General features: G+C 43.0%; 1 protein-coding gene across 2 annotated transcripts in view; it reads right to left on the reverse strand.

Annotated features, from left to right (window-relative positions):
- The window catches only part of LOC145779443 (dynein axonemal heavy chain 3-like), a 49700-nt gene that overhangs the window by 12037 nt on the left and 11952 nt on the right, over positions 1-25711 (reverse strand). The window contains exons 19-61 of one of the 2 annotated variants that reach the window (XM_082591035.1): positions 25201-25345; positions 24552-24763; positions 24243-24334; positions 23109-23223; positions 19898-20014; positions 18503-18682; positions 18126-18262; positions 17373-17574; positions 16793-16996; positions 16467-16581; positions 15915-16113; positions 15360-15582; positions 14941-15117; positions 14670-14835; positions 14144-14290; positions 13683-13816; positions 13291-13368; positions 12683-12879; positions 12327-12447; positions 11561-11671; positions 11322-11444; positions 11093-11206; positions 10575-10758; positions 10189-10292; positions 9792-9894; positions 9146-9363; positions 8603-8715; positions 8226-8395; positions 7548-7743; positions 6975-7110; positions 6452-6583; positions 5985-6175; positions 5526-5733; positions 4826-5011; positions 4265-4377; positions 3549-3732; positions 3061-3183; positions 2497-2637; positions 2025-2142; positions 1449-1637; positions 1129-1274; positions 549-694; positions 176-246 (exon numbers count right to left, since the gene is read on the reverse strand). In XM_082591035.1, coding sequence (XP_082447161.1) covers positions 176-246; positions 549-694; positions 1129-1274; positions 1449-1637; positions 2025-2142; positions 2497-2637; positions 3061-3183; positions 3549-3732; positions 4265-4377; positions 4826-5011; positions 5526-5733; positions 5985-6175; positions 6452-6583; positions 6975-7110; positions 7548-7743; positions 8226-8395; positions 8603-8715; positions 9146-9363; positions 9792-9894; positions 10189-10292; positions 10575-10758; positions 11093-11206; positions 11322-11444; positions 11561-11671; positions 12327-12447; positions 12683-12879; positions 13291-13368; positions 13683-13816; positions 14144-14290; positions 14670-14835; positions 14941-15117; positions 15360-15582; positions 15915-16113; positions 16467-16581; positions 16793-16996; positions 17373-17574; positions 18126-18262; positions 18503-18682; positions 19898-20014; positions 23109-23223; positions 24243-24334; positions 24552-24763; positions 25201-25345 — 6481 coding nt within the window. Of the gene's footprint in view, positions 1-175; positions 247-548; positions 695-1128; positions 1275-1448; positions 1638-2024; positions 2143-2496; positions 2638-3060; positions 3184-3548; positions 3733-4264; positions 4378-4825; positions 5012-5525; positions 5734-5984; positions 6176-6451; positions 6584-6974; positions 7111-7547; positions 7744-8225; positions 8396-8602; positions 8716-9145; positions 9364-9791; positions 9895-10188; positions 10293-10574; positions 10759-11092; positions 11207-11321; positions 11445-11560; positions 11672-12326; positions 12448-12682; positions 12880-13290; positions 13369-13682; positions 13817-14143; positions 14291-14669; positions 14836-14940; positions 15118-15359; positions 15583-15914; positions 16114-16466; positions 16582-16792; positions 16997-17372; positions 17575-18125; positions 18263-18502; positions 18683-19897; positions 20015-21243; positions 21361-23108; positions 23224-24242; positions 24335-24551; positions 24764-25200; positions 25346-25711 lie in introns of both variants that reach the window. The other variant, XM_082591036.1, reaches the window with a different exon arrangement.

A 25711-nucleotide genomic window follows, 5' to 3' on the forward strand; every position in this document is an offset into this window, starting at 1 on the left:
TCAGTTTTGTAGGTAACAGCTACACTACTATGCAACTTTAAACCACGAAACCGTATGATGCAAAGTTTCCTTGCACGAGTCCATTTGAAAACCGTTGCACTTGGTTTTCACTGCTTTAAGCAATGAAGAACATGAAGAGGAGCCATCAGAGACATCAATTCAACACCAAACCTACCAGCAGACATAAGAACATCTCCTGTCAGATTATGGAGTTGCTTCCCTAACCTCTCTGCAGCTTCGGTCCACCTGGAAGCAATGAAAAATGTTTACATCTGAAGTTTCCTTGGGGAAGATACAATCCACTTAACCACAAGCAAAATATGTGGAGACCAATCCGTTGTCTAGCCGCCATCACGTTGGTCACAGAATTCAATCTATGTCATAATAAGTTTTCTGATTTCATTTTCTATTTTGCAATCACCTTCAGGTGTTGAACTGAGCTGTATTGAGCTTGTTTACTACCCAGTTCACATTTCACTCTGTTTACCCATATCCGCCTCCCACCCATTTTACCCATTATCCACCCTTCACTCAGTTCACTCACTCACCTCTCCTTCTCGCCTCCCAATCCACTGATCAGCTTCTCGGCGCGATCGAGCTTCTTGGAGCAGATGTCGATGTTGGTTTCAAGATCAATCTTCTTCGCGTTCATCGCATCGAACTGCGCCTGGAGTGCCTCCATCTTGTCCACGACCTGATTGTGACGTCAGCGATTGTAAGCGACGTCATACGAGAAGTAGCATTGTTGTGTCACAAACAACAAAGTTTGGATGCACATTGAAAACAAACCAGACATGGCAATGAAATGTTGCATGACTTGACCATAAAGCAAATGTAGTTGCTTTTCTTTTAAAGTCCTTAACATTTCACCATTGGTTGGATATTCAGAAGATTCTTATTCAATTAAATCATTATTCTAATATTAATTATTCTATTTGAATAAGAATCTTCTGAAGATCTCACTGGTATTGAAACACATGAAAGTTTGACCTGTTCCCTTTGGATCACTTGCGTTCTGTGAGGAAACTTGCCGATCTAATTAGCAACCGTGACGACATTGTGATGTATATGCGGGGTGGTGAGGCATGCCTGACGTCATAAACAACGTTGATACGTAAAACAACCTACCTCTTTTAGCTCAGCCCTCTTAGCGTTGAGCATCTTCATCTGCACTGCCAGCTCAGCTTCAGCCTCAGCTAGCTTGATCTTCTTGGGAGCAACAACCTTGGCGACTCTCTCATAGACCTCCATGGCTCGGACCCACTTGCAGAGCCCTGAAGGAAGATTCTTTGTTGCAAGAAATGTTCAAGTGACGTAATATCCGATGGTGCTACTTATGTTGCGCATGTCAAGACAATTGACATATTCGGAATGAAATGTACATGATATACCCCTGCTACAAAACAAAATTAAAAGTAAACATAATTAGGCCACCGCAGCCATCTCACCTTCACAAGCCGAAGACACATTCTTGATGGTGGCTGGATTGAACTCGGTGTTGGGGATGTATTTATCCCGAATCTTCTTGATCACGGGAGCTGCTATGTTATCCTTGTCGTATGCACGGAGGGAGTCCAGAAACTTCAGGTCGTTCAGCATCTTCTTGCTCGGACCCCAGAAATCTTCAACCATCTTCCCTGTGGGAGAAAGATGGTTATCATATGCGAATGTGAGATGATGGCGACTGCTAAAAATGTACAAAAAACTTTTGATGATTGGGAAGAAACATACAATATTAAAACCCTACGGCGTGCCACTTCGGCTTGGGGATCAAGATCTTCTTGACAAGATCTCTCACGTTCAAACCTGTGTGGACAACGGCCGCAGCGCCGTCTGGCGGCAAGTAAGTTGCTACAACGTTGGGCAGTAAGTGGCGTTATGCGAGACTGGTTAGGTTCTCCATAAGAAAACATCTGACAAGACCTTTTAATTACTTTGTTGCCATTTAAACTATTCGACAAATCATCGGAGATGCTTTGTGTGAGTTGAGCAGTTAATCACATGATGAAGCAACTAGACCCAACCTGAACCGGATGGATCTGGTTTTCTTTCTGGTTTGATGCCTTTCATGACGCAGACAGACTCGAGTACAAGCTTGACAGCGCTTGGAGGATTCTGCATGGACTTCACCATAGTGATGTCCTGATGGGAAGGAAAATAAAAGTTTGAGAGAGAAAAGTCATGGAGGAAATACCACTATGAGTTCTATCTGGCAACGCTAGAAAAAGCCACCACTCCACCATGTGATGTACACAACACAACCAACAGGTTGGCCTTTCTCCAGACCCCAACATGTCAAATATATGTAAACGTAAATTTTAGGGGAGTACATGACTATGGAAGAGCAGAATGAATATTTGTGAAGAAAATCAAACAAAAGAATGATTTCTATTGGTCCTTCACAGCCCAATGTTGCAAATCTTAAAATTTGATTTTTATTGTTGGGCGCTACGGGATAAAGAGAGCAAGCTTACATGTGACAGACTCGGCACCAACCTGTGGTTTGAGGGTATTCAGTGCTGACAGAGCGGCTTCTAGTGCCGGCATGGCCTCGGCTAGATCGGCCGAGCATTCGTCCTTGATGCCTTGGGCCACCTCGGCTGCTTGGTTGGCGACGCGCTCGTCGGCCGCGACAATCTGTAGGGAATGAAAGTGTTGTAGTCAGTTGGGGGTTTCAAAGCATTCCCGATTCCCGTTCTGTCGTTTCCATCCTTCTTCAGACCCTTGCTATGTTATAACGAGTATTTTCTTCGCTTTGATGGTTGGAAATAAGCTGAACTGGGCTGAACATTTAAATCATCGAAGAAGACGTAGATGAACAAAGACCCGTCAAATTTTGAACACGAAGATTGATGAAAATAAGAAACTGGTCATCCCTCATGGGATGTTGTTGCTAGTCTAGTGCCCACAACCAGCAGTGTTCCAGTGGAAACCGGTGACTGCGCATCTCGCATCAATCGTCACATGAATGTTTGACCCTAACGTAAATACCACTGACCACCCCTGGTTAGGGGCTGTCATGCAACCATAGCAACCGCATCAAAAGAACAATGGACCAACCTCTTTCTTGGCCTCCACCTCAATGGAGTCGTGCTCAATCTTGACCATGATCTTCTCCGTCTCCTCCGATGTCTTTATCAGCTCCGGCTGGAGGTTGGTGAGCTCCACCTGCATCACTGACACCTGGACGAACATAAGAACAATCAAATACTGCGACACTCTCAATGTTAAAAGCTGGCACATTGACCCAGGGGAGTTGCATTGCAACTATTGTATCACTTGGGAAGCACGTTGGCATTCTATGGGAGGTTATAGATGGTGTGCCAATAGGAATGAAACTGTCGATACACTGTCGGGAGTATTCACATCGCAGTAGAATACCAATACAATATTCAAGATGAAGACGAGGGTACCTGAGGGGTTGGTATCTCAGTGGGAATTAAACGAATTCAAAACAAAAAAAGAAAACTAATGATAACTGGGAGCAGAACACTGCCTTCAAACGTCGGAAGAGATCAAATAGAAACGTCACAATGAGAGTGACCGACCTGGGATGCGGCAAAGCTCAACTTCTCGAGTCCGTTCAAGTAGCGATCCTGAAGTGTCTTCACCTCATCCCTCTTCACTCCCAGGAGCGACTTGAAGGTGAGGATCAGCTCCAAGTATGACGTCGGCGTGACGTAATTGCGACGTCGCAGCGTGTTCCAGTATTTCTCAGAGAGTGCGCGGACGCTAGAAAGCACCGTGATGTGTTTTAATCTTTTTAGTCATCAACAATCATAAACCTACAATTACGTCACAATGTGCGTGGGCTGGTAGCCCTGTCTAAGAGGGGATGGTTAGGGGGCAACCTTACAACAGGATACATGGTCTATAAGTTGGATTGGAATACTATGCTCAGTCATTTCAATTCAGTTCAAATGAATTAAACTTAAAAATATAAACCAATCGCGTACTTCTCGCCACTTGATTGATTGCGGGAATCTTTATTATCGGACTGAGAATTTCTTTAAAATCGCGTTCGCCATATCGACAGGTTTGCTCAAGGAAGATATTTTCCGTCGAAAAATTATTTTCAACGATTGTTTTAGCTAGCAGATGAAACAACTGTCCGTTGTCAAAGACAACATCATGGCCACCCGTTGGGGGGAATAGTTGTCAAGGGAACTAAAATCTAACCAGCTTGTTTCATTGGAGATGTTCTCAATGGGAAGTGGGTGGCTACGAAGATAGAGATGGCAATGTGGACTGAACAAGGACTTACCTCTCATGGAAGTGCTTGCACATCTGGACACACTTCTGTCTGGTATCATCCTCTAAGTCCACATCTTCAAGGAACTTATTGGCGACCATCTCTAACGCATCTTCCGGCCATGCCTGGAAGAGGAGCAATGAGAAGTTTGCATCCAGTCACTTATACACCACATTCCTCCCAGAGCACGAGGAGCATGGCATCTCACATGACGCGTTAGTAATAAAACGTCATTGAAGATTAGGGATGAAATAATCACAACGCCAATACTTTAGAGAATGATAATTTGTTTGAGTTTCCCGTCTCTTAAACAGATTTAAGAATATTATTAGCCAAACCGAGATAAAATTTATTACACTTTGAATATTAATTACTTCATAAAGTCCAATGAGTTCAAGCATGAGTCACTATGCGCTCAGTGGCATTATGATGTCATGAAAGATAACCAGACTGCGATGATTGTGCATAGAAATAACAGTACGTATAAGGACATACAGCACAGATACGCAGGATTAGATAGAACACGGGGTGAAAAATATATAGGTCGGATGAATACGTTTGGCGGAGGAATACCTGGAACCAGTCGATGGTGCAACAATTGATGAGCGATGGGAACATGCGCAGTCGGTTTCGCAGTGCGTCACCGATGGGACTCATGGCGAGACACACGTGGAGGTTGCTCTTCACTCTCTCAATAAAGAAGTTGTACATCGCAAGAGGAGTGGACTCCACTTTCTTCCCGGTGGTGCGAACGACGTTCTGAGAAAGATATTGAGGAAACATCTCAAATTCCGCTTCACAATATCTATTTGAATAAGCACCATATGAAGCAAGTGAGTGATATCGGGCGTGATTGTTTTGAATCACAACAACGTGTGTTCTGCCTGCCTGCTTACACAGTACATGTCTATTGTCTAATGGTCTTACATGGTTGCGCATATCAAAGGATTATTACAGGGAGTAACTGTTTCGAAACATTTGGGCCACATCACACCAAGATGTCGTCATAATCTACCATCATAACTTGAATCCAACGACACTTAGATGAAGTCCAGCAGGCATCATGATAACTAGTAAACAAAAGATAGGAATACAAGACTATTACGTGCTTCAGTAACTGGCCTATGGGGGATAGGAAGGCGAAGTTGTTCGGGAAAGAAAGTGACATTGTAAGGATACGGCATTATTACGTCACATTATAATAAATAATGCTGAATTATTATTTAACCGAGACTCGTCAGTGCCGCCACAGTGGCAATCCAGTTTGAATCACCTGCATCTTCTCAATGAGTTCCACCTTCTCATCAGGAGGGAAGATGTTAGGAATGTCGGCGGTATTAAGGAGCATGTTGATGTCCTCCACATAAGCTTCCTCCTTGATTTGCTGATCGCTGAAGAGGAAGACAGTCTGCAGCCCATCTGCTCCTGCCTTCAACATCATCTTCTTGATGTCCTCTCGCCAGTCATTGAACGAATAAGTTCTACAGAATAAATAATAATGGTCATTGATACATGGTGATGATGATCGACTTGAGAAATCAGAAAAGGGAGATCAGGATCCATCAAAGTTTACGTTTCTGCAGAATCCTGCATTCGCTGCAACCATTCCCCAATTGTTGAGAAACACGTTCTCGTAGTTTCTGATCTCGTCACTCGCGGTGTCATGACAAGTGCCAAGTATCAATGAACACAAAACAGTATCTCTCCACACAAGATGGTGGCACTCTCCTACCTGGTCAGCTCGATCTGGTAAATTTCTTGGTCAGCCATGAACGCAGCCAAGCGTGTCGCGCTCTTGCGCCCACTACCACCGATACCGATAAGTAGCACGTGACCGTTGTCCTGTTTGAGCACGCGCGCGACGCGAGAGACGTGCTCGATCGCGAACTTGAACATGACCAGAGACATCGGAGTTTTCGAAATCTAAAGAACAAAAAGTTCAACTGCAACGAGCCACTAGGGGTGTGCAGGGTGTCCACTTGCGGCAGAAAAGTGAGGCAACAAATTCGATTGAATTAATGAAAAGAGACACGTCACCAATGACGTCAACCACTTGAGTAAAGAAAGCATTTCGGGGATTAATTGTCCAAAATAAGATCGTGTTGTGTTTTGATAGCATCATTTGACTTATCCCATGGTCAGTGGTCTTAGGATTACGTCATCAACCAATACATGTTTTCCTACTATGACGTCACTGACCTGATTATACTCGTCCAGATAGTGGTCCATGATCTGGGTCAGCTGTCCGAGATCTTGTATTTCGTCATACAATCGTGGGTTTGCGTCAGGGTTGATGAAGTCACCAAAGAACAGGTTACGTACGTGGTCGTCCTACGTCATCAATGCGTCACAATAAAAGAATTTTATCAATCAAGTTCAGCCATTAGGTAGGTCTACATTGTTGCAAGGTGTTCTGACGTTGAATCAACGTACAAGATTAAAGGCACATCCCCATGACAAGTGGGACTCGTAAGATGCCGCAAAAGAGCCACGTGGCAATACGTCTATTGATATCCAAGCAGTTGCTCCCATCGCTGAGTTCGATTCCAGGGCGGGTCACACTAAAGACCTTGTAAATGGCGATTGGATTTATCTTGCGCTGGCTGTGGGTCAGTGAGTCACATAGTGGACATGAAGCAAAGTTGTTATAGCCGCGATTGGACCATAGAAGTTTTGTAGTGAAGGCAAGTAGCTAATTTGTTTCATCAAGTCGTATAGTTACCGTGAGGGTCTTGGACTGGTAAAGATGACTCAGCACTTTGTCAAGGCTCTGCTTGAAGAAGTTGGAGCAACTCTCCTTTACGATTTGAAAGAACGTCTGTCTGTCGTGGTCGTCTATCAATCGGTCGTAGAACACCCTGTGACGTGACAAGGTGTCATAATGGCAAAAGTACGATCACAATAGTTAGGAAGTTCATGTATGAAGGGAACAAATGAAAATAATGGTGAACGGAAAAGTAAACGGTCACTCGATGGTCCCAACGCGCGAAGTAAAAATATTAAGTTTGCAAAGCTGGGTACTAGACAATGCCATGAAAAACACGAATAATCTGGAATAGAATCGCTGCTGTTTTAGAAATGGTGCAGTAACTTTATGAAAAATTTAGCAGCAGAAATAACAATTGGCTTCGTGACTTTTCGCATTTATCATCAGACCAGTTTGAACCAAGTGTCACATTATCAACTACCGCGCGATTCTTAGGCTTCAGATGTCGAACGTCTAGGTTGCAACTTAACGAAAGCTTTCTTCTGCTGACTAAAACCTTCGACCAATCAAGAGACAAGCTTGAAGCACCTGTACAGCTCGTGCACCCATAGACGGAGGAATTTGTCGGTATCGCTTAAGTTGGACGACGGGACCAGCAGGACTCCTCTGATGACCCTCGCAAAGTCTCGCAGGTTGAAGACATAGTGAGACTTAGTAGGGGTGGGCAGGAAACTCTCCATAGTGGCCTTGTACACCCCCATCGTCGCCTGCACCATGATCTTCCCTGAAACAAGAACAACAGTTGATGACTTTGTTTCAATTCTTTGCTTAAGCGAAAGAAATTTACTGTTATGACTGACTCAGTAAGGCCATGCACTTCTTCTATTCTCACCTGTTAAAATATTTAGAGGCCTAGAACCATGATATTATTGTTTCAAATAAATTTTCAGAACTTATTCGTCTCGCGAATATTTTGCTACATATGCTGGTAGAAGACGCTGTTAATAAATGAAATCGATTTTTAACAGACCGATTATGTTAAGATAAAAAACTGTAGCTGGAAATGTCAGCATCCATGACCAAAGGATGGTCTCAAACCAACACAGCTGCGCATAGTAACAACGCTATGACTTGCCTCGAAACATGCTCCAGTATAAATTGTGCCACCAGCTCATGAAACAATAAACGAATTTATTGGTCTGTCGTGTGCAACAAACAAGCAACATCCTTTCCCAGATCTACATCGGATGCAGGTGAGGAACTCACCGAGACGGAGAATCGATGCATCGTATCCGTGTCCGAAGTGCCAGTCGGTAATCGACGTGAAGATCTTTATTGTTGTGTCGTCACTGAAGTTGTCAATTGATATGACGTTGAGATGACGTGTCAGACGATCGGTGATGTCATTCCTGCCCCCTCCAGGTGGACCCATTGCCCTGTAGTCAAAGTTACACATCACTTTGTGATGTAAAACATATTTGCCAATACCTGAAGCATTAACCTTTAGAAATTCAAAAGATTTGAAAAACTGTAAAACTTGAAATTTTTGATATTTTCAGATCTGGAAACTCATGTCGGTCCTTCATCGATGATAGCGCGTTGGTTGTTCAATTGTCTGCTTGTTGAGGTGACAATATACTCACGCGATGAGAAGGACATCGGTCAGGTTGATGCGGGTGGAATCCTTCTTGTCGTACATGAAGCCATGGTCCAGCCAGGTCCGGAGGAGCTCGATGGGAGGTTGGGCTCCATAAACCTGAAAGGGAGGAATTCAACATCATCTACATCAAGTCGACTAAGTGGCTGACCAGTCATGACAACTGTGACACACTCAGAGGATGCCTAAATCTCCAACCACGAGGCACTAGTTTGGCTATGACAAATCTACAATAGGGTGGCTCTTATTTGGCAAAATTCAAAAACTCAATTTTAAGAGCCACCCTAAATCTACATCAACAATCAACATGGCTGTGATTAAGGCAAAACACGTGCTTTGGGGCGAATTGACAAGGAAACAATCTTCGGAGTGCTTTGCAATGCTTCATAGTTGGCACTAGTTTTGAACATCTAAACCAGGTCCGATCACCAAGGGTGACAGTTTTCCTTTTACAAATGAAGCACAGTTGCCATTACTACATTATTATTCTTCATAACATTTCTAAACAATGTGCATCGCATCCACTCACCTCCTTGGCTGGCATGTTGAGGTCGTCCACAAACACGATCCCACTCTTCCCCACCGGAGGACCGAAGAGACCCTTCCTTCGACGATCCAGCTTGGACATGATGATGTCCTGGGTCTGGAGGGCAGAGGTGCGGGCGGAGAAATTGATGCAATTCGCCATGAACTTCTCCTTGGGGAGGTTCATCAGATAATCATTAGTGATGGCCGACTTCCCGGTACCTGAGCAAGTGAGGAACAAAACAGATAAGTTCCACAATCAGGAGATGACAAGTTGTGCAATTTTTGTAGGGAATGACGTCGTGGATAATAATTTCAAACCATAGTGAGAAATAAACGGCGCACATCATCGATGGCGCAGCAAGACAAGAACAATAGTAAGTTTTATGACGTAGCAATGTAAATCCGGTTGCTCAGTACGGCAGGTACACATACAAATATTATTTGAGCGACTGTAAAAAGTAACGTGAAGTAACATTCAATATTGGTCACTAGGACAAACAGGAATTATGCAGTGTTCTGTATAACATTGACCACACGCTCAGGAAATTTCACATTGTGCAGTAAAATTCGTCACATATGTTTCTAATCCCCTTATGACGAATTAGGCGAATTCTACTGTATCTTGGTTTCGACTTTAAATCTCTCACCTGTGGGTCCGACGAAGAGCGCTGGAACGTGTTGGGAGGTGAAAGTATCCAGGAAGAAGTTCTGCTGGGCGGTGTTCATCGTCTGCACGATGATCTCGCTCACCTGATGAGAAGATGACAATGTGAGGAGTTGATTGGAAGAGATCATGGAATGTCAGGTAGTTTGCTCGGTGAATACAAAGAACAACAACAGAAGAGTGACAGATGCGTATTGCAAACGTTTCTTCAATGGATGCAACAGACTTCTTCAATTGTTCATATGATTACAAGTTGAATTATGTCAAAGATATGACAATGTCAGAAATAGATCAAGCAACAACAGAATGATGACGACACTCAAAAGGATTGTATCCGATCCTAGGTTTTAATCAACTTAAACATCGCGTTTCCCACTTACATTCGCGTCTGCTGGAATAGCCATCTTCGATTTGTCGATGTAGTCGACCCAGTTCGCCCAGGATCCGCTGGCTACCTTCTGGAAGAAGTAGTCGTAGATGGAGCCTGGAGGAAGAACGAGGGCGTTTGTGATGAGGAAGAATCAGAGTTCATCGAAGCAACCATGAGGATTACATGTTATGATGAAGATCAGTGTTAGTACTATCTCGATTGCAGGACTCAACGAATGGTGTCCTTAAATACCTTCACTCTCCCAAACTTAGTTTCTCACGTTCTTTGACGCTTCCAAATTTGAAAACACTCGCCAGCTACATAACGCGATTCGCTTTTATGACGTCATCACACGTCAATAAAAATCTTTGGACAAGATTGAAATTACGTCATTACCTCTCTCCGGGAAGACGTTGCTCTTGGTCAGTTTCGAGGTCTTCGGCTTGGGATGGTTGACATCGGTTCCGCTGATGAGGGTGCGCACGAAGGTGTCGAACTTCGCGCGGCTGTCACCGTCTATAGTGCCACCTATCGACCAAACCAACGAGAAGAGGAAGAGTCCTTGCAGCCACAGGAAGATCTGGAAGAAAGTTTGAAGATGACGCAGTTGGTTGATGGAGAACACTGCGCAACTGACCTCGTATACAACAAAATAGAATCTTCCATACAAGCACTATACGTCAGGTACAACCAAATAACGTATTGCCTGTTGTTCCCATGTAAACTCACATGAAGCTTGTCTCCTAATGAAGTCATTCATCTGCACATCAGGTCGCTTGGTGGGACTTGAAGTTACAACACAGCGCTTTCTATTGGTTGGAATATCAATGAACGGTGAGGTGTGTATGAATAGTTTAACAATCGGAGAACATATCGAGCTGTGCATGTGGAGTGTGGAGCCATGAACCCCTCACCTGTTGGCTGCTCATGCCCTCCTCCCCATCCTTCCCGGAGTGCGCTATCTCAGTGAGGAGACTTTTCAGGAGCCGCATCAGAGTGGACACCAGGTGCATTGGAGAGGTCTTCAGCTGAAACGTCAAAGGTCAATGACGTCAGAGGTGATCGAGACTCTATTGCGTCATGACGTTATTATCAAACACTTGCAAGGATCGATGCGATGACGTGTGAATGGATGACACTCACAATGAACTTGCAATGATGACGCAAGAAGTCCAAGCAGGGGTCAACTAGCCATTCGAAGAGGTCGTTCAGCATCTTCTTGTGGTCGTCAGCCAGGGTGTTAGGAAGGGTTGACATGTACGACGTCTGCAAATGTAGGTTGTTAAGGACTTTTATGATGATGATACAACACACAGTGAAGCACATATGACTCCATCGATGGGCCCCTATTTGGGTCATGATGGGAAGTTGCTCCTCCTCACCTTGAAAGGTCTCCACCCCAACTGATGAGGTTCCAAATAGATCATCCCACATCGAGACACAGTGGCTGGGGAGGCCTGCTCCAAATCGGCGGGTTCGAACATCAAGTTCATCTGGAAGTGAACAAATTTGTGTCAAAATAATGCAACTTGTGTCAAAATAATGCAACTTCTGTCAAAATAATGCAACTTATGTCAAAATAATGCAATTTATGTCAAAATAATGCAACTTGTGTCAAAATAATGCAACTTGTGTCAAAATAATGCAATTTATGTCAAAATAATGCAACTTGTGTCAAAATAATGCAACTTGTGTCAAAATAATGCAATTTATGTCAGAATAATGCAACTTGTGTCAAAATAATGCAATTTATGTCAAAATAATGCAACTTGTGTCAAAATAATGCAACTTGTGTCAAAATAATGCAATTTATGTCAAAATGATGCAACTTGTGTCAAAATAATGCAACTTGTGTCTGGGCAAAGAAATGTGCTGAACAGTGAACCAGCGGTTTTAAATTATTGTTGATTTAAAATTTAAGTCTTAAATACGAATACAACCGTAGAGTAGGTTTCCAGTGTCAGTGAGTTGTAATTTTATTGTGTTTCAGCATCTTTGTTTTTAAGGAAAATTATGAACTTTCATAAGACCAGAGTGTAAGCGCTAGTAACTTGCTAAGCAAGAGGTGGGTGTGACGTGTCTTTCAATGATTGAACGCAAATTATTCATCGGTAGAATATTCAAAGATGACGTGACCAAGGAACAAACCTTGGAACTCATCTGGATGATCTCTCCCGACATGAGGCAGAGCTTCTTGTTGTCATCCAGCACCGTGTTCATGTTCTCGATCCACACCGCGTCCACAGGTCCATCGAATATCAACCACTTCCTGATGAAGTCATCAGTTATGGAGGTGGTCAACATATTTAGGTAGACAGAGTCAACTTCGTAAATATTGACTCAGCTTGAGTTATCCATAAATATTAAAAGGACAATGATATTAGAATGAGGTAGAAGCGACCAAAGGCTCGGAAATAACACTTCAATCACAAGACGGGTAAACACAGTGCCAGTTATAGCGCGCGATATTCAGTGGAGGTTAATAAAGGATAAAGCCAACTGACCTGTTCTCGCTGGTGGAGGATGCTTGCTCCCGATAGAGGATCGGGAGGACACCATCCGTCCACTCATGGGAGACGGGATCAAAGCATCCGTACAACTGACTCATCGAGATCGACTTCGGGTTGATCACTTTGTAGTCGACCCCGAACTCTTCCATCTGCCCAGCAGCGTGAAGGTCTGTCAGCGCCCCCGCCAGTACCTGGGTGGAAAGGGGATTCAACACAAAATCTACGTCATGTCAACTTGTTTGGGGGAAAACCTGTTCCTATAGTTACCAGAACTGCATTTAACATAATTGAACATCACTCATGTTTGACTTTATGAGCGAGTACCAATGTTGATGTTTTAAATGAAACCTTCCGATACATTGTGACTAGAAATTTTGCATTCTTTAGTTTACCTCCAAATAAATACAGTGCTGCCAGTTGACACCCCGCATTTTATCTCAGTCTTGATTCTTGGAGGAACACAGCGGAAAGTATTTTATAGCATTTAATGATTTCTAAAATATGTTGCAAATGCTCATACATGTAGACAGATGAGCAACCTTGTTTTCAAGAAACGAGCGGCCGTGCCAGTGACTACAGTCTACCGCTCTCTACCGACCAACCTTATAGTTCATTGTCTTGCCGCCAAGTGGCTCCCCAACTATCATGAAACCGTGACGTACCAGCATCATCTCGTAGACCTGTCAATCAAAAGCCATAAATTCAGCTACAAACCATCAACGTATTCATGGGGGTGCCTCTGCAGTGTGGTGCGCACCCGGGAGATTATATGGATTATGACGTCACACTTCATGGAAAACGAATGGCGAGTATTGGCAACATTAGAATCATGACCAATAAGATCCCATCAATCTAGAGTGGGAGATCATGCTCATGTGAAAGGTTCGAAGAGAACATTACTGGCTGACGACAAAGGATTCAAAAATGTTGGGAACAACAGCTGCCTCACTTAGTTGCTTACCATCTGTATGCTCTCTATGACGCAACAACGCACCTGTGTGATCTTGTCAATGTACCATGGGACGGGTTGGAGGTTGAACTTGCGCAAGTTGTCCTTGAGGGCTTGCAAGAACACGTCATAGTCGGGTGGGGGAAGCACCACGCCCGGGAATAAATCAGAAATTATCCCTGGAATGCAAAACATGATGATGTCATCATCGACAGTGATGTACTACCGCCATCTAGCGACTTAATTGACAAAATAGAAAGAATATTTTTGCAACGGCAAGTGATGACGTAAAATAAAAAGGCATCACGGCTGAGATTTGAACTGCTGTCCTATCGAGTGGAGCCCATGCGCGGTACCACTCCGCCACACAGGCAATCATAAACTCGACACCTGCCCAACCATCTAGACTAGACCGAGTCGCCGCCACTGCTCAAGGGTGGTAAAAGGCAGAGCCCCACAGCCCTTGGAGTGACGAAGAAGATAAAAGTTCATACGAAAAAGCTCACCGTTAAAAAGTGGGACATCTTGTGCCAAGAACTTGGCAAGATTGACGTCCATCAGAGCGCGTAACATGAGAACTCTTTCGTCCTGCTCCGGGTATTTCAACTTGAGGTTGCCTGCCGCCGTCAGCACCGTCTTCACAGCGCGCATGCCTGGAAGAAGCAACGATGAGATTGAAGCAGCAACTTAACGTTATCTGGTCAGTTATTTCAAAACTTTTAAATAATGAGTGATAGCTTGACTTTTGGCTAAACTAAAGCTGCTTTCAATATTCTTAAGTTCTTCTTGAAAGCCTGGTGGTACAAACCAGTCAAGGAATCATCGGCCTATGGTTTGATGCATTGGATTTAACGTGGCAATGTACAGTGCACCAGATTATCCTCATAACAATAGTTGACGAACAAAGTTGAATTCAAACATTGATTACAATCTGAATGTTCCTTTAAGATTAAAATTATTCCAACACTGAGTCGAAGAGGTCACGTGACACTTTCATGCAACGACGACAACAATCGGCTGCTATGAGACTACCGTAGTCATAGTGATGTTGGGAGGAGAGCTGCTCGGAGCAGAGTCTGTAGGTGGCTACGATCTTCTGAGCAAGACTTCTCGCATCCACGAATCCCATGGAGTAGAGGGAGATCTCTCCGATCATCGCGTAGTCCGGAACCATCATGGCGACAGATCGGAACAACACCTGGAACAATGGGAGCAGGTGAAAGTTTGTCGTTCATAGAGAGTCGTGTCATTGGTCAAACAGCTTCACTAAATGGAAAGCGGGAACAAGTAGAAAGCGGCAAACCTTGAGATTATCCGGCAATTCCGTTCTCCCGGCGTATCCGGGGTTCATTGTGATGAAGACGGCACATGTCCAGTTCAGTGACAGGTCCGTACCTTCGAAGAGGAATCGCTTCAACTTTTGAACGATTCCGTTCTGGATGCACAGGATCTGTTGCGCCACAACAGACAATACTTCGATCTGTGACGTCACAAACATGATCAATCGATAGCCGAAGGGAAAGCAATTTTATTTTATTTTTCAAACAGGAGGCAAGAAAAAAATGCAATTTTGAAAAAGTTACCATGGTCTTCACACATCTTCTTTACTAAATGAAACGTCATGCATTATGAACAATTCAACGACATCATTATGTCACGGACACCACAATTTCTTCCGGTTCATTCGAAGCCTCCTCAATTTCCTTAAATCAATAAACTTACTTCAATTCTATTGAACTCATCGAAGCAGGCCCAGGCACCACAAGAAGCCAGCCCCTTGAAGAACTTTCCCATGGCCTTGTAATCCAGGCCGTCCGAACAGTTGAAGACGACGCATTGCTTGGCCAAAGCTTTTGCAAGATCCTTAGTCGTTTCTGTCTTGCCAGTCCCTGCAGGGCCCTCGGGGGCTCCCCCAAGGTTCAATTTAAGTGCCCCCATCAGCGTACTGAAAGAAAAGTATTTAAAACAATGATTTTATCAACACAAAAGCATTTCTTACAATGGAATAATGATCAGCCCGATAATCATGATAATTATGTTTTCATTGTGCATCCAGAGAGAGGCTTTATCAATTTGAACAATCGTTAACTAACACATCGGAGATAAGGACTAAGGCTTCAATAGAAGTCCGTGGAAAGCCGCCATTAATCCGGATCGAAATTTGATGACGTCCAACCCTCGCAATACGGGAACAAAGGAAGGAAAACCGTGAAGTAATCAACTAAACCTCTGTTGTCAACCATACGTGCCATGTACATCCTCCTAGCATCCACATACCGATAGCATCTGTCAGTAAGCGGTGTGATGACGAGTCTCCCCGAGTTTCCGAGGTATTCGTATCCGTAGTTATAATCGGTGTTGATCATCTGAACGAAGAAGTCCTGGGGATCGTGGTAGTAGCGAAGCTGGGAGAGCCACTGGAAGTCCAGGGTGTTGCTGATCCCAGTCTTCACCAGCTCAACAATCGTATCGCGAGCTGCAACGACAACCGATTGTTACCAGATAAAAGGGAAGGAGATAAGCAAAAAGTTGCTTTCGTAATTTTTTCTAGGTGTTTGAAGCCCATTGAACTTAACGACCCAACTTTCAGTTTTAAGTGAAACGAACTCATCCCCTCTGTCGTACCTATCGGAGAAACACACCACTTGCTCTTGAACGGTGTCGAACCGGCGCCCTTTCGAGCGTAGCACCAGGGCCATCACCGCTCGCCCATGCAGCCGACAACTTCTTTGTTGTCAGGAAAATATGCGTCTGACTTTGGTTTGTGCTAAAACACCCAAAGAGGCCTATCCAGTGGCGGTACTCAAGTAAATACAAACATCATCTCACCGTGAACATCAAGGACAGTTAGAGCCCCCAGCGTGATCCGAGCCCCCTTCCCTAGCTTCCCACGCACCAGTTCAACGATGTCATTGATTTGAGAATTCAGCTGCTTCAGATAATCCTGCATTGCGACGTCACAATGAAGTTAGGCGTGAGCTAACTATAGGCATAATTGCAAATAAAAAAGCAATTTGGGTTGAGACAAAAATGAACAAGATTGCAAAAAGCTTCATGGCAAAGTTTCTTATGAACAAACCACGACCCACATCCAATTACAACGTCAACAACACGTAAACAAAAACAAATGTGACATCACAATCATCATCATTTACCGCGAGAGATCCTTCTTCTATCGCTTCCGCCACCTCGGAAGTCCAGTAGGTTTGAGAGACGCACAGGACAACCTGGCCGGGCCACTCCAGAACCCACTTCTTTCTCGGGTGCTCTGCGTACGCTGTGAAAGACTTGAACAGTTCCTGCTTCACGCTGAGGATCATGTTAGCCTCCACCTCTAAGAGCCACTTCTCCACCATCCCCTGATCACATGAAGAGTCAGGAAGATGCGCAAGAAGTCAAGTTATCTGAAGCTGAGGAGCTACTATGAAAGCACCGGCAATGCTTTGTTTATATGGTATCGCGTTTATTAATTTAACGTTAAGTGATATTGCACCACCATCTACCAACCTAGGGATGTGTAGGCTGAGATAAAAAATATGTTGAAGCAATCTTCTCTTACGACTTTATTTGTCTCAATAAAAGTCAAACATATTAACCAGTGGTATCCGCTGAGTGGCGCACATAAGACATCCAGGTACAGTTTTTCCCAGTGACATCACGAGCAGCACAATTCTCAACTGGTGAGAATGCACACACTGCGGTGAAATGTTTTGAAATGAAAAGTCAATGAATTACTTTCGCTTTGGCCGGGTAGATCTTAGTAGCGAACGGAACAATCTCTCCCTCGGAACTGATCATCCCAACGATCTCCAGCTGATCGGTGAAGTTGAGTTTGTTGATTCCTTCGAAGCACTTCTTCAGATGAGGCTGCACACGAAGCGGATCCTTCGTCTCCGAGAGGATCTCCAGAAGTTCGTCGTTGGACAAGAAGAAAAATCTAGAGATTAAAAGCAGATTGTGAACGAATAATTTAAAGCAGAGAAAGTAAAATTGCATAAAAGCCAGTGTTGCCATTTCCTATTCCCCATTTCTTGACGCTTCCACAGCGGAAATACACGGTAGGTCGTGCAACGATTAAAATATTCTGCTTCCCAGCAAAAAATGAAAAGATCTTGATTCAAGCCATTTAAAAAACATCTCAGATGATGATATCAGATGATCAATCGAAACATAGTGGGTTCTTTGTTCACGAGGTACAACAATAAAAGATATGATATAGTTCTGTTGCAATTGTATAAACAAATCAATTTGTAAAACTAGTTTTCTCAACAAATGGGCCCACCATCCAGTCAGTGACCAAATTGCAAAACATTTGCTTCAAATCGCTACAAAGAAACGACATGTTTCTTTGCAGCCATCAACCGCAACTCAGGTTATAAAACTGAGGTTGTTGGTCTCCGGTGATATATAAAACTAGTTATTCTAAGTGATACCACGCGTAGCAAAGTCTGTAGGAACCTTTGTGACTATAAAGAACTTGAATCAAACCTTGGAAAGAAGATTCTCTTCTTCTCGAGGTAGTCATTGAGGCCTTTCTGTATCTCATCGAGCAGCTTGTTAGACTCGTTCAGTCTCCCCAACATGTTGTCCTGGCCGGTGGCAACTAGAACCTTGCAGTCCTTTACCTGGAAAGGAAATGACGTCACGACGACGGCCATCTGATGCTGACGTCATCACACACAATCGTGTCTAAACTCAACTCCAAAAAAGGGTTTCAATCATTCATTTACAGAAATATGAGTGGCTTATCCATAAAAAAGTTAACTTTGCACGTTAACTATGAGGGTGTTTAGTAAGCTTCAAAACATTTGTAAGAATTGGTCAAACATGGGATGCTTCTGTCCAACGTAATCCTGAGTATGTACCGCCTCTCCCATAATGTCTCTCCAGTAAGAATCCACGATCCCAAACTTCCTCCCCTCTTCCGGCATCTGTGCGAGGATGTCCTCGGAGCTGAAAATCGGCTCCAGGTAGAGCCAGGTGGCCTGGCACTTGAGCCACGCATCAAGGATGTCCTGCATCAAGATCAACTTCTCTTCCCATTCCTAGAAGAGACAGTGAAGATCAACTTCGAAAATGATTAGAACTTTAGATAAAATGTTACAAAACACAAAAATATTACAGCTTTGGGAGAGAAGTAATTTTATAATACCATAAACAGATGACTGACAGTAACTTGATGGGATTGAGTAGCAGTATTCAAAACAAATACAATACACTAATAAAATAACAAAATACTAAACTCAAACGCTTTCGGCAAGAACTCTGCCCTCTTCAGGAAATAGCTAATACATCTACACAGAAGACAAATAAACAAATACCTGTAAATAATGGTAGTGATAAGTGACTGAAATAAATAACTGCAATATGCACTGAGCTAAGTGCAGTACAACGTACAACTGTAGAACATATACCAAAGAAGTTAACATGTTGTTGATACGTATGAGTGTAATCGCAAGACAAGATAGTGAGCGGCAATTAGAGACAATCAACTTGAAGCAAACGTTATCTAATACAAATTCATTCATTCTCAATATAAATTTTTAACATAAAGATGTAAAATTCACTGTGGAAAAAGCTAGGGATCCAACCATTATTCGCTAGAGGGCATCTTTCCTACTGAATTTGTATTAGATTACGTTTGCTTCAAGTTGATTGTCTTTAATTACCGCTCGCTATCTTGTCTTGCGATTACACTCATACGTATCAACAAAATGTTAACACCTTTGGTATATGTTCTACAGTTGTACTTAGCTCAGTGCATATTGCAGTTACTTATTTCAGTCACTTATCACTAGTCACTACCATTATTTACAGTTGTTTGTTAGTTTTCTGTGTAGATGCATTAGGTATTTCCTGAAGAGGGCAAAGAGTTCTTGCCGAAAATGTTTGAGTTTATTTTGTTGTTATTTTATTAGTGTATTGTATTTGTTTTGAACAAAAATAATAAATTACATGTCAATCTAAAAAGCTATTTATAAATTTTAAAGCAATTGATTTGAAGTGCAGATTGTCATATCGTAGACATGCTGCTCCCTTTAAAAAGCTTACCCATCCAAATAAGATCAGGTATAAAACCAAATTAAGCTCGTTGTGTCTGTTCCAAGGGTTATGGGCCATTGCACTTCAAGAATACCAAGTGTCACATATGAGGAAAGTGTTTTCCAATTCAACAGTTTCGTAGAAAGTTTTCCAGGAAGCGTTTACCCCGATTAGAGAACCTCAGTTCGTTCTGTCGCTGTTTGTGTAAACTAACCCACCTTCGCCTCCTGTTCGATCGGGGTGATGAATGGCGATCCCTTCATGGTCTGAGCTTTGACGATATGGTCGTCCAGGAGAGCTTGGATGTCGTCAACGGACGACAGAATGTTCAACCCCTGTGTTCACAATGAGATAATAACTACATGCGGCAGAACTTGGAACATAAACTACATGCGGCAGAACTTGGAACATACAGTGACCGTCAGATAGAGCCCAAGAGTAAGATGGGTAGAAGATTTGCCAAAAGACGGGAAGAAGCGAGTAAGAGCTTACTGAGTTTTTTGAGATTTCCAACTGGCTGCACTTCGATGGTTTCCTTTACAAATCTCTGCACATCAGTTTGTCGCTGTCATGAATTTATTTGTAGCTTCAGTCCCTGTAGCTTTGTCTTGGAATCAAACTGTTCATGATATTCATCCAACTAAGGACACTAACTAAACATCCTCTTCTGGACACAAGGAAGACTGAACGGAAGAAACTTCCTCTTAACAATTTTGGTGTTCTGTGTTTAAATCTCAAACTATCCAACAAAATATTTTCCACCATTTCCTGGCGAGAATCTCAAACTGTTGCTATTTCCTTCCCTGACGAAGCTTCCAGTTATCAGACACTTTTACCACCGTTTTATTTTGATCTTGTTACGTAATCTAGTGCATTTTCTACGTAGTTCAGTTCAGCTTGAAAATTGCACGGGAAACGCAAGACCTTGCAGCAAGTTTCACGCCGAAAAAAACTGTCTAGAAAAGAGAGAAAGTTTCGGATACTGCTGCTTTTCCTTGCCGATTGGTAGTCCGCTTGTCAGTAGCAAATTTCACTTTATTTGTCTGTGAAAGTGCAACACCATAGTTTATCATCTTGAAAAGGTTACTTCTCCTATATTTTCCTCCTCATCCTCCAGAGAAATCCACCGCACTGACAGCAATCATCACCTTTCCTTATTGTTATCTTTAAACTGTTTTGAATTGAACTCACCTTTACTAAAAGATGCAATGAAAGTAACTTTGTGTGAGAAAACTAAACCTGCCGATGTGTTCGCGGTGTAGTGATTGTTGGGGAATGAACCCACCTGACAAACACCTAGCTAGCTTCTTTCGCAAGATAACTGCGATGAGTCCCATCAACTTGGGAATCTAACAATAATCTCATCTACCGTTACGTTGGTTTGGACTCGTCCTTTGTTTTCTTATATTGGAGTCTGTGTCTGCAGCTGGAATATATATTTTAAATAGCTTTTTTTCTCACCATTTGAGCTTTTTTCTGCCCTCAAGTGACCTCTGACCCGACATGACCTACGACACTGGCTGACCTCTGACCCTGTATGACACCTGCGTTAACTCCTCCTTACCATGAACTCATCTAAGAAGGGGGCAATGTAGGGTGATCCTCTCATGGTCTGGCACTTTATGATGTTGTCATCTAGCATCATCTGACATTCATCAGAGCTACCGACGATGAACAAGCCCTGGAAGAACAAGGAAACAACGTCACAATCAGTCAATATTCCTCTACAATCTCTATTGGTCAGCCCTACCTCGAAATAAACGTCACTTCCTGCAAATAATTGAAATGTCGAAACGTAACACATTTTAAGGCGTCAGTCTCTATATGCTGTCACTAAGTGACTACACAATTACACATACCTGCATTAATGGCTGTATATCTACTCAGGTGGCAACATATCTACTCAGGTATCTGTACAGGCGGCTAGTGCATATCTGCAAAGGTGTCAACCTATTCTACAAGTGACTATTAAGTATATACTTGCACCTATGGCTACATATCTGCCTGGATACCTAGCCAGGTGACTGTGTACCTACAAAGGCGGCGGCTACACACTTGCATCTTCTGACATCGAGGGAAGGTGACAGGAAAGCATAAGCAGGTCGATCATTACATTTAAAACATATAAATAGAATAACAGCAACAAAAATAAGTCAAATTAAAAAAGGGGGGGTTTGCGACACTTTTTAACCTTGAATGGGCGTAAAGTCCACAAGGGATCCACGTAAAGCAGACACTTAAAGCATCTAAATACAGTGAAAAAAATATTTGAATCAATTTTAAGATATTAACGTCTACCCTTTAAAGTACGTGTTAATTTGAAGAGAAGGAGACATTATTTATGGTCTCTGTTAAAGAAGGACCTTTAGTGCAAACTAGCACACGTTAAAATTATTTGGATTTGAACAGTCAATTCAAAGGCGTAAAGTTCAAATTGAATTGACTGTTCAAATCCAAAATAATTTTAACGTGTGCTAGTTTGCACTAAAGGTCCTTCTTTAACAGAGACCATAAATAATGTCTCCTTCTCTTCAAATTAACACGTACTTTAAAGGGTAGACGTTAATATCTTAAAATTGATTCAAATAATTTTTTCACTAAAAATAAGTCAATTGGAAGTTTGTATGAACCATGGGCTACTTGTTATTGTTGGTTAAAATAGAATGAACCACAACACGAAGCAATCTGTCGGCATCACACATCATCAACAAGTTGGTGTGACATCATGCATCACCATGAGTAACATTGCCATCGATTGTTGGGGCATAGAAGCACTGTCAATCGGAATGGCTGATGCTTGTATGCCCCCAACCAAAGACAATGTACAAACGCTCACAAGTGGTAGCATTGTCAAGCCGCGTAGGTAGCCACCGAAACTTCTCGCCAACCGAAAGAAAGTAAGAGCACACAATCAACCTAAGGAGATTAGTTGGTCACAACTGTCTAGTTATCGGAGAGGATGCAAATCCTCCACAACAGGCAAGCTGATGTTAGTCCACCATGGGCTTACAGTGTCTCTGTATGGGAGCATGACTAACTCCATCTCTGACCATTCCTGCTTCATCTTGGCAAGGGCGTTCTCTAGCGACCATTCCTTGCTGGCCCGGGCCCCTATCGCCTCAATGCTGCGGATACAACGTTCAACTTAACGGAGGAAGTAAAAGCATGCCAACATATCTGTGGGTCTGTGGGAGGAGGCAATAATGTAACCCGCGTATGAGGATCAATCGGGTAATATCATTACACCCAGAGAGCAAATCAACCGTTTTTTTTTACATTGATTTTAACGTCTCCTGACGTTTTCAACAAAACAATTGATTTGCTGTCAGGGGAATATCCGGCACAAAAACAAAGTTTGGTACAAAGATGCCGCTTCGGAGTAACAGCTTCCTGGGATGAACAATAGACATGGTCGGGTTAGTGTCTTACCGAGTCGCGATATGGAATGAAGAAGAAGCACATGTCATCCCACTCATCCTTCATCTTGAAGAGCGACTTCTCGAGAGCAAATTCCTTGGCAGCATTTTGACCGATTAGTTCTAATCTGAACACAAGATGTCAGTAGCACGCCACAGCAACAGTTAGTGAACAACTGCAACCCACACGAACAAGGACGAACCTGAGTTTCAAACCAGCCTGTTGCGTATTATAAGTTTATGCTACATTGCATTCAATGTTATTTTCGATTAATCACGTTTTTATTCTTTGTGACTTAATAAAAAAAAAACAACCCGGTGCTGGTTCGAACCAGGGTCCTGTGGATCTCCATAAGTATGAAAACATGAATCTAAACGTGAACAAGAAGATACCAGAAGATCATGTTATTATTAGATTGTTATGTATCGCACAGGCGATAGCCAAACGGTCATTCTAAGGTGAACAGTTGTAGAAAGTATATTGGGATTTAACGTAAAGACAACAGGATTGATGTTGACGGATGACAAGAGAATCTGGGAATTTATAAGAAGAAAAGAATTGATTTTCATTCATAAACAAAGAAGCCGAGGAAGCCATAGAACATTGTGCGATAACATAAACGCACAGCGTTGGACGCACATTACGCATGCATGGAGGGGGTCTCTTAGCGCCTCAGCTGGAAGAATAAATATTTGCTGATCCACAACATAATTATTGAAACCAGAGGTTAACAATACGAGGTATTGCGGAGGTCCAAAGAAAAAGAGAGAACAAAAGTCGTTTATCTCGGGAGAGGCAATAAAGGCAATAGCAAATGGTTAAAATTGCTAACTTCGGTTTACTTCCATAATCCTGTCACACAAACACAACAGGGTTGTCGTTAAGCACACCAGCGCCACTAGTGGTTAGTTCTATCAAGAGAAAACAAAAATATCGAGATTAGCAAACTCCGTTGCGCGTACAAAGCTCACTGAGTTCCACAACCTAATTTGGAGATCATTAAAGGAGCCAATGACGTCAGAAAGCTACAAATGACGTAGGCGATGACGCTGAATTGTTGCGGGTAGCCAGAAGCAAAACATTCATGAAACCGCCTCCTCAAAGTGTAAACTACATTGAAGATGTTGGCGCCAAGCACCGACTCACGCATCGATGTGTTTGTTGAGTCCGAACTCGAGCATGTTGAGCAGCGACGTCTCCCCGTCAGGTTGGATGTCGAAGCCGACGATGTCGCTGATCTGGAATGACATTGCGGCGTGGTGGGGTGAGAGAGACACACGTTGGAAGTCACTTTCAATGAAGTGAGCACTGGCAACTAACTATAAGTGGTCTATTACGTCACACACGACACGCGATAGATGTTGCTCAGCAACAATGAGGGGCATGATCGTCGCTCAGTAGCATGTTGCAATCCTTGAGAGGTTGAAACTGGATGAAAAGCATCTTTCCTCCTACCTGCTCCCAATGTCTCTCTTTGATTCCGGGATTGCAGATGGTGGTGAGGATGGGAAGATGCTGCTTAAACTTATCAATCTTCGTCCGAACTGCCTCCGCTATCCTCCTAGGTCCAGGAGCATCCGAGAAGGACTTGGTGAGCTTGTAGACGGTCCTCCACATGGTTCCGATTTCTTCGGTGATCTGTTCGGAGTTGAGATCCTGGAAAGGTCCTGGAAGACAATTGGAAGCAGCATCTCAGTGAGCAGAGTCGTAATTTGACGGTGCAAATAATTTTTGTTGCTTCATTACAAAGTAAGCACCAAAACTACAATACCAGTGCTGCCACTCGGCACACCTGACTCGTTGCGTGTGTACCAAGGCAATTATTGCAACATACATACGGGAATTATTGCAACATACCAAGCACGGAACCTTATTTGTTAATCTAGCCAACAACGGGGCGTCTACCTCCTAGCCAATGATGCCAGGATACGACAGGCATACGTCATCGGTGATGTCATAAAAAAGGATTTAATATCAAACGAGCAACAAATGCAAACATGAGATGTTGTCATGCATGCCACGGCATGGAAGGATCTTCCGAAGAAGAAAAAATGTTTGAAACAATCAAGTATTGTTTGAAGACAAAAGAAATATTGTTACGAACCACTGAGCCACTTTTCATTATTGGTGTTCCAGTTGAGCGCGGTGTTCCACAAGGAGTCGTATGGTTGCTTGTACTGGAACATCGCCTGGAGGATCGGGAATGAGCTTTCCTCGAATTCCAACAGGCGTTCCTCAGCGTTGATCGCCTGGTGGCGCCATAAACATATAAAATTAAAACAGCCACAAAACGCTTTCCTTCTGTTTGTACAAAAATTGTTAAAAGCCAAACTTGAAATCGCAAAAAATTATACAAAACTTTTGAATCAAAAAATTCCACGTTTTAGTCTCAGCAGATGATGAGAATCCCAAGTTTTAAAACCAATTCACTTTATAGTTTTGTGACTAGATGTGCATTGTGCAACTAAGTGGTGGCCAAACTTGGTCTTTTGCATACGACCACACCAGCAAGGCCACATTGATAGATATTCTAAGAGTCAAAATGAGTATGAAACATTTTCATTTTAATGTTTGATGTGACGTCACGACGGAAGCACAGGAGATCGTCATCAAAA

Source organism: Aplidium turbinatum, chromosome 11 (genome assembly GCF_918807975.1).
Source record: "Aplidium turbinatum chromosome 11, kaAplTurb1.1, whole genome shotgun sequence".
NCBI lineage: Eukaryota > Metazoa > Chordata > Ascidiacea > Aplousobranchia > Polyclinidae > Aplidium > Aplidium turbinatum.